The sequence below is a fragment of the Idiotropiscis lumnitzeri genome, chromosome 8 (assembly GCF_059441095.1).
Source record: "Idiotropiscis lumnitzeri isolate Australia: NSW breed Sydney's pygmy pipehorse chromosome 8, RoL_Ilum_1.0, whole genome shotgun sequence".
In the NCBI taxonomy this organism is placed as follows: domain Eukaryota; kingdom Metazoa; phylum Chordata; class Actinopteri; order Syngnathiformes; family Syngnathidae; genus Idiotropiscis; species Idiotropiscis lumnitzeri.
The window spans coordinates 1948014-1965000 of NC_142398.1; the positions used below are offsets into that span (position 1 = coordinate 1948014).

The 16987-nt window shown below is 42.9% G+C and overlaps 1 protein-coding gene across 3 annotated transcripts in view; it reads right to left on the bottom strand.

Moving 5' to 3' along the window:
• Positions 1-1040: 1040 nt before the first annotated feature.
• The window catches only part of LOC148331484 (uncharacterized), a 77794-nt gene continuing 61847 nt past the window's right edge, over positions 1041-16987 (bottom strand). For 2 of the 3 annotated variants that reach the window (XM_088302148.1, XM_088302147.1), the window contains exons 19-23: positions 16767-16987; positions 16398-16640; positions 5574-5693; positions 4992-5113; positions 1041-1723 (exon numbers count right to left, since the gene is read on the bottom strand). The exon at positions 16767-16987 is cut by the window's right edge and continues 17 nt beyond it. In XM_088302148.1, coding sequence (XP_088158274.1) covers positions 1688-1723; positions 4992-5113; positions 5574-5693; positions 16398-16640; positions 16767-16987 — 742 coding nt within the window. In that variant the 3' untranslated portion in view covers positions 1041-1687. Of the gene's footprint in view, positions 1724-4991; positions 5114-5573; positions 5694-6307; positions 6433-16397; positions 16641-16766 lie in introns of those variants that run through there. The other variant, XR_015844612.1, reaches the window with a different exon arrangement.

A 16987-nucleotide genomic window follows, 5' to 3' on the forward strand; every position in this document is an offset into this window, starting at 1 on the left:
AATTTATATATTTAATCGAATTATTGTTGTATTGCACTGGAGAGGGGAGCTCTCTAATCTCGTTGCACACTTGAGTACAATGACAATAAAGGGATTTCTGATGCTGATTCTGAATAGCCTGTCAGAGGACATCAGGTCCGTAGAGACTGTTGGGCTTCATCCCAGACGCTCCTTAGGCCTAGCGGACCGGGGCCCTCTGCGCTATGTGTAGGGTCTACCCCCGTCAGTCTGGGCCGGGGGTCTGTGTGATGGCGGAGCTCCCTGTGGCCGTGGGCTGTCATCCCTCTCAGCGCGGAAGACCTACCCTGGGTTCATTTTCTCATATGGTTTCTCTGTGCCATGCCATGTCTTTCTGTCTAAGTTTATTAGGTATATATATATATGTATATATATATATATATATATACATATATATATACAGATATACACATATATATATGTATATACACACACACACATATATATATATATATATGTATATATATGTACATATATATATATATATACACATATATATATATATACACACACACATATATATATATATATATACACACATATAATATATATGCATATATATATATATATACACATATATATATATATACACATATATATACTCACATATATATATATATACACATATATATATACACACATATATACATATACACATATATACACAAATATATACATATATATACACACACATATATATATATACACACACACACCCCTACATATATATACACACACACACACATATATATATATATATACACACACACACATATATATATATATATTTTACAATAAGTTGACTGTAGTAGAATATTACGTTAATGATCAGTATATAAGAAAATACATGTGACAATTACATATATACACTCATTGTTCAGCTACATGTGCCACAATCTACAAAACATTTATTTTGACTTATTTCTGGTCAGAATAATAATAAAAAAAATACTGCAGTTAAAAATAAATAAATAAAATAATGAATGAACCTGAACTTTTGAAATAAACCCAAGACCACCAAATGGCCGCATCAAGTACTTTATTGGAAGGTACATGAGGTGAAAGGTACATTAACAAAATATGAAAAAGCTGTGGTGGGGGGCCGGAGGAGTACAGTTTGTTTTATTTCTTGCATCCCTGTTCCTTGAACATAAATCAGTATGTATTACAATGAAAAACAGCACCAACAAAATTAAGCCAGACAGGGAATATGTACTTAAACTAAATTAAAATCAACGACTTTTACTACATAGGTCTTCACGGAAACCCAAGTGAACAAAAAACATGCAGGGATGTAGGATTTTTGAATGCCATTACAGCAATAATTTTGCTTCATAGCCAAACCATATCGTCAGCAAAGGAGTGACACCTGAGCATACCAGTTTAAACTAAACTAAACTAAAAAACATTTAGAGAAAAGAAACAACGATTTCCTGAAAGCATTTACATCTGATGAAAATTACATCTAAAGTCCTTAGGTCTTTTTTATGTAATAAATCCAAGTTAATTAAATTGTTCATTAGAAATGGGTCAGTCCTCTGAAAATCACAAAATAAGTTGACAAATGATCTGGACTAGGGGATAAGTCCTCTGAAGTTAATTTGTTTTGCCAGGACAACAAGAGGGGAACTCAAAAGAACAGCAAGTCACTCAAGATCAGTTTTCAAAACTATTGACCTTTGGGTTTTCTTGTCTCCAAGTATTTCTGCAAATGAACAAGACAATTTAATTAGTTGTCATGGACTTAATGTATACAATGCTATATATAAATGTGTACAAGGAATGAACAATTTTGGGAAAAAAGTTGTATTGCGATTTTTCTGACAGGTATTGCGATTTCGATTTAATTTACAATTATCCTAACAATGCACAGTGACATTTACAAACAAGAGATAAAATGCCATAATACCATTAAAAACAATACAAGCTAGTACTGTAGTAATGCAGACACTAAAGAGGTTATGTGAGGGAGGAAGTTCTTAAGTTTTCAAAAACAATTTTCTGTCAAGTATAATTTAGTATTTTAGTGTAAATGTGATTATGAAAATGCTTTTTTTAACCCCAAAATGTTTTACATTTCGACCTAATGTTTTCTTTGTACACAAATGTCAGCTTATATGTCAATAAAATCATTGTCCCTTTGCAAAGCTAAATAGAATAAAATATATAATTTTGAGACCTATTATTGTGTAGATCTCAAAACTCAGTACTGTGTGGTGCAAATATTATTGATGAGATGAATAAATATTTAACATACATTTGACATTGAAACTCCTCGTCATGATGACATCCGCCTTTTCCCGTGAGAGCATCTGCTAAATTGCTAATGTAGCCGTTAGCTTATTTTATATCTAGATATATATCGACTGAAATACAACATTTCTGTTCATAACTCTCCGCCTTAACGCGATTCTAACCAGACTTCTGTTTCAAGTCAACCGTACATAATGTCGATAGCCCTCCCTGTATTTCACTTTAGTGATTAGCACGCTTAGTGATCCCTTCTTCACCTCCTCGTTTAAAACACTACTTGTTAGTGGGGTCGTTTATTTGTCATCATGCGGCTCGTTGCTGCTGCTGAACACAGACTTATATATAGTACATATAAAGTCCGTACTGTTGCGGTGCAAGATGTCTTCATGCCTAGCATTCAAGCAGAGGCGAAATAAATTACAGCTGACATTGCAATTTATTTATTTATTTTTTCAAATCAGTACGGTGGTGCAAATGGCAACTTTGACGATCTCCAAATCGCATTGTCCGAGATCACAGTTTCCATCCCAAAAAGATAAATTGTTCTGTCAAAGAGTTTTCTTCGCAAGGACTTATATTTGCTAAACTTATTTGCAGATACACATTTCTGGAACATCATTAAAGCATTAAATTTTTAGAGCAGCAATATGTTGCATTTGACGTTGACCAAGTTTTGAAGCGTGCTCGGGCGCATGGAAAGGTAGGGACACAGAGGGGCAACAACCTACGAGCTGGTACCTGAGCTGCACACATGCACAAATAGACATTTGTTTGGCGACAAAATGAGAGCAAGCCACACAGAGACTGTGAGAATGTTCACGAGTCCCAAAATAAGAGTCGGATTCAAGTGTGGAGTCAAACACATGCACTTGTGAATATTGGACAGGGCTTTTCAACCTCCTTAGGTACTCAAAGCGCTTCAAATCTACCAACTGATGACGTAGTTTTGTGTTGTGCAAAGAAATTGTTATTTTGCTATCAAAAGCCCCTTTTTGTGGTGTTGTTAATGTTGTTTTGTAGATGGAAAGCATTATTTAGATCAGAGGTATTCAATTACAAGTCACAGAGGTCCACGACTAAATTTCTTCCAATTAAAAGGTCCGAACCAAAGTCCAACTTCCCCTAATGTCTAGCCTATGTTCACATTTTTATATAGTTTCAATATTTAGTCATTTTCAACGAGCGCACTTATATACTAAATATTTAGCAATGTTCCATTTCTGGTCATTTAACCAGGAAGGGGAGGGGTGAGTTGGGGAATAAGCCGAGCTATTGTTTTGTTAACGTGTATGAGCCCCAGGAGGAAAGTGTGAAAAGGCAGTGAGCCACCCCCCGGAGTATTTGAAATTTATTGACCAGAGTTTAGCCTAACTTGCAATTGTGAAATTTCCCCCCTGCCCGCATTCTCACCAATGTTGCAGTATTCTGTAATTTGCAGTAATTCTAATTCCTGCGTTTGTATTATTATTATTGTTTCTGAAAAAGTTGCAGCCGTAATGGCCGAACGAGAATGGCAGGACAGCACATTCACTCACTGATTGGTTCTAGAACGGGAAATGACATCACGTTCACTCTTATTTCCATTTACTGAATAGATTCAGGATTAACATTTCCTTCTCCGATTTTGCGAGCAACTGCAGCGATTTGACTTCTTTTGTTCTTTTCTGTACTTGTGGAAGACGAACAAAACTTGTAAAGACCAAACGGTGTGGTGTTTGGGTCCACTTCATCTTCCAGGCGCACACAGCTCAAGTCAATATCACCACATCAAATACGTCAGATAAAAGGTTTTATTCGTGTTTGGTGATAATGCAACAGACTTTCAAAAAAAAAAAAACAACACTCCATAACAAGTTGTGACGTAAACGTACAATACAATTTAATTTTGAAAATAGCATTTTCACGGCTATGGTGATAAAAACTAACATTTATTTTGGAGGACGTAAACATGGCCGTCACCCGCCCAATTTGTTCTTTTTTTTTTGCACGCGTTACAAAGTGCAGGCTTGTCAATTGAAGCGAATGACTACGTCTAGTTGTTTAACGTTCACGAGTGGGTTGTAAGAGTATCTATGAATGAATGTAACAGTAGCCAAGTTTGCATGGAGTGGGCGGTTTAATTTTACATTAATACGCACAATGTCGTGGTTTATTTTCAGCATTTATTTCTATTGAACATTTTATCTAAGGCATTTTCTATTGATATTGATCACATAACTATCGCAAAATATATTGATATTGAATTATCGCCCAGCACTAAGAAGTACTATGCTTGACTTTATATGTACAGTAGCACAGTGGTATTATGGGAAGGCATAATTTCATAAACTTTGCTTCTGCGCCCTTTCAGTTGTAACCAATAGACAGGTTAAAACAGGTGGTTTGTTCTTGGATCTTGGTGTTTATGTTGGTTGAAATAAAGTTCAGCCTAAATGGGCGCTCATTGCGGCGATTTACCGGATACACATGTCAGGCTTCCCGCTGGCTGTTCGAGAAAATGCGCATGTATTTAGTTTGCAGGGCCGGTACGGGGGTGGTTTTTCAATCTTATACGTATAAGACTGAAGAGCCAATCGTTTTCTTAGATTACGAGCAGATGGTTCTTAGAGAGCAAGAATGCTCCAAGAAGCATCAATGGATGAAAACATTGGGGTCAGAAAAGTTGATTGTGCATGATGCAGAGCCTTTAAATTCAGAAAATAAAAGGTGTGTTTTCATACCTGCAGATTCTCAAAGTGTTTGAGGCTCTTGCAGTGGGTGATCTGAGTGTCTTTGCTTCCACTGAAAAAACGATTACACACTTTGCAGAAGAAGCCTGTTTTAGGGACCAAGAATTCCATACCTGATGCACAAAGACAGAGACGGAGAGGTGTGAATGATGGCAACTGTTTTAAAAGAAACCATTTGAGTAAACCTGACCCCAATGCCATTTCATGAGAATAGTAGAATATTATAATATATATATATTTTTTTTAATCTTGAATGTTTCTGACAGATGTACAATGTCTGACTGTTTTTTCAGATTCTATTCTATTCCGATTTGTACTCATTGAATCTTTAAATTAAAATATAATTATTGGGTAGTGGAATTAAATCAATGGCAAATGATCCAAAATGAACTTCTTGGGAACAGCCACCGCCCCAGAAAACACTAGACTAAAATAAAATCAGATAAAAACGGCTTTTTGACAATGAAAAGATCACCAAATTATCTAAATCATATTCTAATCTTTGTGGAAATGTATATATTATAAATTTAGAGTCAGTCGTTCAATGTTCATAAATTCCAAGAGGTGTCTTACCAACTGGTATGTTGGAGTCATAATGCACGGTGTTGTCTGTGGTCATGGGAGTTTCTGTTAGTGGCTTATTCTCACTCTTCTCTTCAGTAATTGTTGTGATGTCAGAAATCTTGTGTCTTCCTATGTGAACATAATAGAACAGAACATTAAAAACAATTATAAGTAGGGGTGCCCCGATACATTTTCCACTTCCGATCCAATACCGATATTGCAATAACCGATATCGTCCGAAATGATATGAGCAGAATGATACATGCTCCAATTAATTTTTTTTAGAATGAATTGTGAGAAGAGACTTGATCAAGTTATAATGTTAAACCGGTAACAATGGTCAACAATGGTAGGTATGAGAATATATGTCCAATTTATTCCAAACATGGGGTGCATCGGACTATTAAATGGATACATACATACAGTTACTAGTTAACTATTAAAAAAATGCCGAAAGTAACAGTGTTGTTTTCATCAACGATGATAAAAATATTTCGTTAACGCCCCTTTTTTTCATGACAATAACAAGCTAAATGTGGCTCTTTGATGACCAAAACATGACACAAGAATTTTCGTGGGCGACATCTGGTCCTTCCAATGCTCCTCAACCAGCTCTATGGACTGGAGGGAACATTGCTGGAAGAATATTATCAGATACTTTAGGGACCCCATATCAGGAAAAATACAAGGGTGTGGACAGACCATGCTGGAGAGACTGTGGCTCGACAATTGTCAACCACTACCTGTCTTTTGGAACTGTCCTAAAGTAAAGGATTTCCGGAAGGGTGTCCAGATGTCCTTGAGTGTTGTATTTAATTTCCAAATTCCTCTGAGCTTTAATGTCGTGTACCTTGGTCATGTTACTACTCTGGAACAAAGGAGAGAAATTAAGTTACTGCAAATGCACCTGGTAGCCAGTAAGAAGAAGATTACAAGACTATGGATAAGCCCAATTCAACCTACATTAGAGGATTGGTACGGATAATTTTGGAGATATTTAAAATGAATTAGTTGATTTATCAAATTAGAGTTGAGAAGGACAAATTCTACCAAATTTGGGGCATTTCATTCATTCATTTCTTCCAAGAGAGCTGACAATATTTGATGTAATAGAATATGGGCTTAACTTTCCTAACTATGCTATATTTTGAATGTATTTAATTTTTGTTTTCCTTTTTTTTCTATTTTTGTATATGAGACAGCAGCGACAGATGGCACGGCCCACTCCCTCCCGGGTTTTGTTTGCAGTTTTATACATTCTACTTTTAACCTGAAATATTATCTAATTTCTTTACTGTGCTAATGTGGATTGTTTTATTTCACTCCATTCCAATAGTGAATTCCATTTACTCAAGAAAAATGGACATTGTCAGGGACGATCAAACTGACCTTTTCGTATATGATTGACTGGGAATGGACACGTCATAGTCACAGAAGATAATAGTGTTTTGTTCTGCTCCTTGATGTGAATTTGTTATTTCATGGTGGAAAAGTTCCAAATAAAGACACAATGTAAAAAATAAAATAAAATAAATATTGAAATCCACAGGTTACACTGTAATCCGTTGAGGTGCTTACCCCACCACAAAGAAAAAAAAATAATAAAAAATAAGAACATTTTTACCATGTTTTTTTAGTAAGAAAAATGTGCTCAGTATTGTACTTGGAAAACAAGTTTATTACATCATTACATAGTTTTCTGGTTCCGGCGCCGCGCGAGTGGCTGCCTGTTTACAGCAGCGTGGTTCACTATTGAGCCTGTTTCGTGTATTTTTGCCCTTTACCCTGTTTTATTTTATTTTACCTCATCGCAGCAATGGACATCCGACTTGCGGTGGTTTTACTGCTGTTAGGGGCTGTTTTTTGCGCAATCGTGTCCGGAGATGAAACTCTGAGCTACGGATCGATTGTGTACACAATAGATCAGCTTTTAGCACTCAGTGCTAACCCCGCGCCGGCTCCCGGAGCGAGACCCGATATTCCCCACAAGCTGAGGAGGAAGAGACGGACGGGGATGTCGTGCGGGGGCTAAACGCCAGGCAAGGAGGAGACGATACCACCCCGTCCTCCCGTCCGTTATTATGGGGAATGTTAGATCCCTTCCCAATAAAATGGACGCGCTAACAGCGCTAACCCGGCACGAGAGGAATTTCCGGGAGGCTAGCTTGCTGATGTTCACGGAGTCGTGGCCAGACGCCGCCGTGGAATTGGACGGCTTCCAAATCCTATGTGCGGACAGAACACTGGAAAGCGGTAAGAGGAAAGGAGGAGGGCGGGCTGTGTTTGTTAGATGGTGTAACCCTGGGCACATAACTGTTAAGGATCAACTTTGCAGTCGGGACATTGAGCTGATAGCTGTTAGCATCCGTCCGTACGATTTACCGCAAGAATTCAGTCATGTGATCGCGATGGCGGCGTACGTGCCAAACTCTGCTAACAGTGAGACAGCCTGTGACGTACTGACTACAGCTGTGAGCAGGCTACAAACACAGCACCCAAATACCCTGCTCCGTATCTCTGGTGACTTCAATCAAGCTTCTCCTTCCTCCTCTCTGCCTTCATTCACACAATATGTAACCTGCCACACCAGAGACAATAAAATATTGGACCTTTTCTTTGCCAACACCAAGGAGGCGTACACATCACTGCCCCTCCCCCCGCTGAGCAAAGCTGACAACAACTTGGTTGCTCTCCTGCCTGTGTACAAACCTCTGGTCCGCAGGCAGCCAGCTGTGACACGCACAGTTCAGAGATGGTCTGGAGAAGCCGAGGAGGCCTTAAAGGACTGTTTCCACACAACTGTGCGGTAAGTATTCAGTGAAGCCCACGGGGAGGACATTAATGGTCTAACAGACACAATTACAGACTATATTAATTTCTGCATAGAGAACACCATTCCCACCAGGACAGTAAGAGGTTTCTCCAACAACAAACCCTGGATAACATTGGACATTAAAGCTCTCCTGAAGGAGAAAAAGAGGGCTTTTGTGTCAGGCGACAAGGAGGAGCTGAAGAGAGTGCAACGTCAGCTGAGGAGGAGGATCAGAGAGGGGAAAAAGTCCTACAGAAGTGTCCTATGAGATGCAGAGATGACATTTAAAACAAACAATTGATGCAATCCTTGGATTTGGGTGCAGCGGAACAATGCCAGGGATGTCTGGAGGGGCCTGAACACCATCTCAGGCCACGGACAACCAGGTAAGACCCAGAAGTGGGGGGGCCTTCAGTGGGCAAATGAGTTTAACCTATTTTTCAATAGGTTTGATCAAATGCCTGCCCCCGCTCAGTCTCCCCTGCTCCATCCCGCACCAACCCCTCCTGCCACTGCGAACGAGACCCCCTCTCCGCCTCTCTCTCCTCTCTTCTCTCCCCCGCTTTCTCCTCTCTTCTCTCCCCTGCTTTCTCCTCTCTTCTCTCCCCTCTCTCTCTCTCCACAGGCTCCAGTTCCCGGCCACATCAGACAACCATCACTTCTTCCAGCTCAGCGTTGTTACAACATCTCAGGTGAAGAACCAGCTGAGGAAGATGAAGGCAAGGAAGGCAGCAGGTCCAGATGGGATTAGCTCCCAGCTCCTCAAATCCTGCATAGACCAGCTGTGTGGAATCCTCCAGCACATGTTCAACCTGAGCCTGAAGCTGGGCAGAGTCCCCCAGCTGTGGAAAACATCCTGCCTGGTTCCGGTTCCAAAGATCCCCCACCCGAAGGAGCTCAACAACTTCAGACCAGTGGAGCTGACGTCTCATCTGATGAAGCCCCTGGAGAGACTGGTCCTCGTCCATCTGCCCCCCCTGGTCAGCTCCTCAATGGACCCACTTCAGTTCGCATACCAGCCTGGCATCAGTGTGGATGATGCCATCGTCTACCTGCTTCACACTTCACTCTCCCACCTGGAGAAGGCGGGGGGCACGGTGAGGATCATGTCTTTGATTTCTCCAGTGCCTTTAACACCATCCAGCCCACCCTTTTGGGAGACAAGCTGGAGCAGGCGGGAGTGGCCCACCACCTCATCACATGGATCCACGACTACCTCCCAAACCGGCCAAAGTACGTGAGGACACAGGACTGTGTGTCTGACGTGCTCCTCTGCAGCACGGGACCGCCGCAGGGAACTGTTCTGGCTCCCTTCCTGTTCACCCTCTACACCTCGGACTACAAATACAATTCCACAACCTGTCACCTGCAGAAGTTCTCTGATGACTGCGATTGTCGGCCTCATCACTGACGGAGACGATCGGGAGTACAAAGGGGTTACACAGGGTTTTGTGGACTGGTGTCAGCAGAACCGCCTCCAAATCAACACTGGGAAATCCAAAGAGCTGGTAGTGGATTTCTGCAAGCGTCGGCACTCTCCACCTGCACCAGTGAATATCCAGGGAACAGACGTTGAGAGAGTCTCAATTTACAAGTACCTGGGTGTTCATCTGAACAATAAACTGGACTGGAGCGACAACACAGACGCACTCTATAGGAAGGGTCAGAGCAGACTCTTCCTACTCAGGAGGATGAGGTCCTTTGGCGTTCGGGGGACACTCCTCAGGAACTTCTATGACTCTGTGGTTTCACCGGTCATTTTCCATGGAGTGGTCTCCTGGGCAGGAGGCATCTCGGGCCGGGACAAAAATTAGACTGGACAAACTAGTGAGGAGGGCCAGCTCTGTCCTGGGCTGCTCCCTGGACTCAGTGAGGGGGCAGGAGGATGACGGCAAAACTGTCATCAATGCTGAACAACCCAGCTCACACACTCAATGACACTCTTCGAACACTCCACAGCTCCTTCAGTGATAGACTGTTACACCCTCGCTGTACAAAAGAGAGATTTCGCCGCTCCTTCCTGCTGACTGCTGTCAGACATTTTAACAAGAATATTAGGTCAGGCCTACAAACGGGAGGGCATTAGTGAGATTGTGCAGTCCTAGAATGCAATACACACGACTACTGGGCTTTATCCAATGCTGTACATAAATACTGACCAATGCTGAATTTTGTTTCTCCCATTACAGTATTCTTATTACAGTACATTTATCACCGCAGTAATTTCTGCCAGGATGGCCGAGTGGTCTAAGGCGCCGCGTTCTGGACCCAGTCTCCCCAGGAGGCCTGGGTTCGAATCTCGAATTTCCCCATTGTGGGACTAATAAAGGCAATATTATTATTATTATTATTATTATTATTATCATCGCAGTACTTTTACTATAACAGTACTTTTATCATTGCAGTATATTTTATCATTGCATTATATTTTATCATTACAGTACTTGTATCATTGCAGTACTTTCTACCATTATAGTACTTTTACTATTACAGTACTATTATCATTGCAGTATTTTCAGAATCAGAAATCAGGATTCAAGACGGCGGCGCGCATAGACGCAGCGGCTAACGGCTCTCCCTCCCAGTGCTCCTTATTGCTTTTTATTTGTGTTTGCTTGGTCTTATTGGCACCAACAAAGGCACAGCATCAATATACCCGCCAGGACATCGTGGACATTGGATATCAGAATCAGAATCAGAAATCCCTTTATTGTCATTGTACTCAAGTGTGCAATGAGATTAGAGAGCTCCCCTCTCCAGTGCAATACAACAATAATTCAGATAAATATATAAATTAGATAAGAGAATAGTTAGTGCAATGGAAAATAATACTGAATAGGATATATAAAAACACATCACGTATCGATGCGAAATAACCATCACAGAGGAATTTTGCTATGATTGCAGAATTCCTGACGAACTGGCGAGGCCACCCGGCTCACCATGGCTTGTCATCGGGACCGGGAGGCGGCGACGGCGACGCAGAGAGAGAAAGCAGAAGCGGGGCTGCAGGTCCGGTGTCTTGCTACGGCTGCGACGGCAGCCCCACAGGTAACCACTGCTGAGTCTCTACCTCACCAACACCAGATCCGTGGTCCATAAAATAGACGATCTGGGATTACAAATCCTGGGAAACCGCTATGTGCGAGACAGCAGTGTGATCGTCATCACAGAATCCTGGCTGCACGCCAACGTCCCCGACGCTAGCATCCAGCTGGCTGGGCGCTCGCTACATCGCACGGATCGGACGAGGGACACCGGTAAGAGCAGGGGCAGGGGGCTCTGTGTTTACGTGCATGAGAACTGGTGCGGCGATAGCACGATCATTGAGAAGCACTCTTCCCCCGACATCGAGTACATGTTCGTTAAATGCCGGCCTTATTTTCTCCAGAGGGAGCTAATGGTAGTGATCGTCACAGCTGTTTACATCCCTCCCGACGCTAACACTAGCACGGCGCTCTCACTACTCGTGTGCGTCATCAATAAACATCAGCGGGCCCACCCTGATGGCGTTCACATAGTAGCGTGGGACTTTAATAAGGCCAATTTAAAGACTGTACTCCCAGAGTTCCACCAGCATGTCAAGTGCCCAACGAGGGGAGACAACACTCTCGACCATGTGTACTCGAACATCAAGCACGCATACAGGGCCCTCCCACTCGCCCCCCTCGGCCAGTCAGACCACCTGTCCTTGCAGCTCGCACCTGCGTACACCCCTCTCAGGTGCAGATTCAGGCCCACCACAAAGACTGTGAAAACCTGGCGTGATGACGCCATGAGTGAATTACAGGACTGCTTTCAAGACACCAACTGGGACCTCTTTGATCATCAGGACCTTGATGTTTACACGCATTGTGTACTGGACTACATCAAGTTCTGCATGGAAACTGTGTCCCTAAACAAGACCATACGGACCTTCCCAAATGCGAAGCCCTGGGTGTCCAGCCAGGTCCGCTCTCTCCTCAAGGCCCGTGACGCTGCCTTCAGGTCAGGCGACAAAGCCCACCAGTCCCACCTTGCCAGCAACAGACCACGGGAGGTGTGGCAGGGTCTACGGAGCATCACCAACTTCTGAGGCAGCAGCACGACCTCTGTAGACCCGAGTGCATCGCTGGCAGAGGAGCTTAACTGCTTCTTCGCTCGCTTTGACTCGCCCCAACCGTCACACCCCCGCACTTCATGCCTCAACTCCCCCCCACTCACCGTAGAGGAAGACGATGTGAGGCGCACGCTCCTGGCTATTAACCCCAGGAAAGCTACTGGACCCGACGGAATACCAGGCAAGGTCGTCAGAGCATGTGCCCACCAAGTGTCACATGTTTTCTGCAGGGTCTTCAACCGCTCCCTGGCTCAAGCAGTCATCCCCTCCTGCTTGAAAAACTCCACCATTATTCCTGTCCCCAAAAAGTCACCCGCAGTCCTCCGGAATGACAACAGTCCTGTTTCTCTCACGCCAGTCATCATGAAGTGCTTCGAGAGGCTGGTTCTCCAGCACATCAGGGACTGCCTTCCTCCCACCCGGGACCCGTACCAGTTTGCATACCGGGCTAACAGATCCACTGAGGACGCCATCGACACTGCTCTGCATGTTGTGCTGGGCCACCTGGAACAACAGCAGAGATATGCATGGATGCTCTTTGTGGACTACAGCTCAGCATTCAACACAATCATCCCGGACATCCTCGTCGCCAAACTGGACATTCTTGGCCTCCCAGCCCTCACACGCATCTGGATTAAGGACTTGCTGACCAACAGACCCCAGACTGTGTTGCTCGGCCCCTACACGTCCTCCACCCATACGCTGAGCACCGGTTCCCCTCAAGGATGCATGCTGAGCCCTCTCCTATACGCCCTCTACACCTACGACTGCAGCCCGGCCCACGGTAACAACACCATTGTCAAGTTTGTTGACGACACGACAGTGGTCGGTCTGATCTCGAAAGGTGACGAGACAGCCTACAGAGAGGAGGTCCAGAGACTGACGGCTTGGTGCGAGGACAACAGACTGCAACTCAACATTGCAAAAACAAAGGAGGAACAAGACGGTGCCGCCCCCCCTCTGCATCGAAGGTGTGTGTGTGGAGAGGGTCCACACGTTCAAGTTCCTGGGAGTACAGATCTCCAATGACCTTTCTTGGACACACAACACCACAGCAGTGGTAAAGAAGGTCCACCAGCGTCTGCACTTCCTGAGAGTCCTCAGGAAATTCAACCTGGACAGGAAGCTGCTGCTGGCCTTCTACCACTCGTCCATCGAGAGCCTGCTGACGTACTGTGTCTCTACCTGGTACAGCGGCTGCACTGAGGCGGACAGAGTGAGGCTCCAAAGGACGGTCAAAACAGCGCAAATGATTATTGGCTGCCCTCTCCCCTCACTGTCGGACATCTACACCACCTGGTGCCTCAGCAGGGCTCTCAATATTGTCAAAGACAATACCCACCCAAACTCACACTTGTTCGACCTGATGCCCTCTGGCAGGCACTACAGGTGCATCAAATCAAGGACCAATAGACTGAGAAACAGTTTCTTTCCAAGAGACATCTTCATTCGAAACTCTCACACACACACACACACACGACCACCCTTAACCTTGCAGAACAGCAAAGTGATGTGTTTTTATATATCCTATTCAGTATTATTTTCCATTGCACTAACTATTCTCTAATTTATCTAATTTATATATTTATCTGAATTATTGTTGTATTGCACTGGAAAGGGGAGCTCTCTAATCTCGTTGCACACTTGAGTACAATGACAATAAAGGGATTTCTGATTTCTGATTCTGATAAATACTCGGTGTAATTCTGTTTTATTTACCTCGTATAGTAAACTTCAACTGGGAGTGGCAATAAACATCTTAATGCAAGTACTTGGCCTCTTTCTTAACACTAGAACTACAAGAGCCGTCATTTTGACGGTTTTCAAACTTGGACGCATTTTTATTGCTCCTGGTCTCCTGACTTGTCCTAATACCTTATTGATTTCATTCCAATGGTCCAATTGCATAGTATAGAACCATATAAAAATAGCTATGAGTCATAACACCATTAACTACAGCGTGTCAATAAATGCTGCCGTCACCATGATCTATAAAAAAAATCTTAGAGTAAAGGAAGCATTAAATGTGCTTCAGAATATTGATGAGTCTGTGGATGAATTGGTCGGTTGACACACAGCGAGTCAGAGCAATGAGTACTAATCATTTTAGTTGATGGCGTAATTGTCTCAGTGCGCAATCCGTCAAAATGACGGCTCTAATGTTAAAGAATTATACACTTCTGATAAACTGTTTACTTAACCCGAATGGTTGGTTCCAGTGATGCAAGGGCTAGTGCTCTTTGAACTCCCACAACTACCACGTCACAATGTTGAAAGAGCGGATGAGCATCCAAATGTTCTGCAAGAGGATGCATGAAGCCCCATTCCTAAGCCAATTAAAACTCTGACACGTGGTCTTCAGTTCTCATGATGCAGCTTCTCTATAAAGACCATGGGCCTGTTCAGTCTGTGGTCGTAGTAATCTTCTAGGCCCACCCGAGTCCAAATATTTTGCAGCTTCTCGACTTAAGAGTGAGCAAGCCTATGGTCCCCCAGCAGCCTCCTGCCTGGTCAAGGATGCAGCATCAACCTTCTGAATTACTTCCACGTAAGAGCACAAACATCTCAGTTTCCGATTACTTTTGAGTTAAAAAAAAGAACCTGCTACCGGAAGTACTATTTTGGCTGCTCTGAAGTTGAAACGTAAATTTGATTTATAATGTCTACTTAATGATTTTTGTCATTGTACAGTTATCACGACGTGTTGGATACACAGTGTATGTTAACGCAGGTCAACAGCAAGCCAAAATCGATATTCATGAGCCAGGAAACTGAGCGTCTTGCGCCTTTATCACGGTTGCCTTGACAGCTTACAGTGAATTAACTGTAGCATGAGCTTGATGAAAATGTTGAGGGAAAAGTCATTGCTTTCGAAGGTGAATGAAAAAGGAACCTAACACAGGAGGACCAGTTACGATGACATCTCTCTCTGAACATGGCATCCGCGACCCACAATGCTTCCAAATTGGATGCTTACTTTGCACATCAACTGCGCCAAACCGATCTAAGGAACATGAATTGAGGTAAACAGGCACAAATGAGAATATGCAATAGGCTTATTTACCGACAGCTAACCTTAATGTTAGCGCACGTCCATCGGAAGCAGCAGCAGGAACTAGCCGACAAATCAACACTTCACATTAAATGCCAATGGCACTCACCTCTCACGGTATATATACACTGGAAAAGGCACAAATAAAATAAATACTTGTTTTCCTTTGTTTCATTGTTTGCTTGTATGCTGTTCAGTGATAGTATTGGTTTTGATTTAAAACTGACTAAGGAGTGTGGTGACTAGTGACATCCCTCCCCTGACATTGCTATCTGTTGTGTTGTCATGCGAGCTCCTACAGCATCTGTGGTACTGCTATTGACAAAGTTGCCTTTCTCTGAATGTGAGCTAGCATGCGCGAGATAGCATTTTTTTTAATGCGTGAGCTAGCATGCGCCTCATAGTGGGCTGCGCCCAGTGTATGTGCTAAATACATAAATAGCACCTTCAACTGTGCCCTTTGATACGGCGGGTCTTTTGGCCGCAAAAATACGGTCAATAAACACTTTAATCACCAACACGATTGATGGGTCATAAATCTCTAAACAGCGTCCCACACTTTAATAGCTTAACAACCAGCTCATAAGGCGGATTACTCACTCTCTCCGCTCTCGCTCAACCGTGACGCGAAGAGAATATCAGCCTACCCAGCCAAAGACTTCTCAACAAATGTATCTCAAGAATAGTCATTTTGGTCCAAAACATTGTAAAACAGCTGATAGGCGGAAAATTCTCATCCCTGTGGAATTGACAAACTAAATGGGCAGTATGAGATGTTTAGCAACCCTTAATAGCCGGTCAAATACTATTTTATTGATCACATTATGGAGACTTTGACAAGATTGAGCAATAAATTCAAAGAAACTTTACCTAGCTCAGACGGAAGGCTTGTCCATGTGTCCTCTGTCATTTGTACTTTTTCGATTTTCTGTGTTTTCTTCATTTTGGTCTGCTTGTCATTTGAAGGGCTGTTGACCAGGGTTGTTGCTTCTTCATGCTTTTCTTCCGCAGTATTATTTCCTGAAGTCATTTTTATCTCAAAAGTGTGTTGATCTGGTGGTGAATCATCAATGACTACTGCGCTTATTGAAATTCGAGACGGAAGATTCTCAACTATGATCATACATTAAATGGGAACAAAAAGCATAGTTTATAAAGTTATAAAGACACACAAAACATTTCAACAACATTCATATGATGGTAAAATCCTTCAGTGTAAATTTACTTTAAATATTCTACCTCTCTCGTGCTTTTCTGGTTGACACGTTGGCACCGTTGTTTGGTTCACAGGAGAAAATTCTTGCTGAGTTTGTGCGGATGGGGTTCCAATTTTGCAGCTCAGCACGCCAAACATATCTGATGATACACTGTCAGGGATCTCATCTGAACTTGTAGAATGATGTACATAATTTGTTATGAGGTCATCAGACTTCTTAGGCTGAGGAATCACTGCTTTAGTT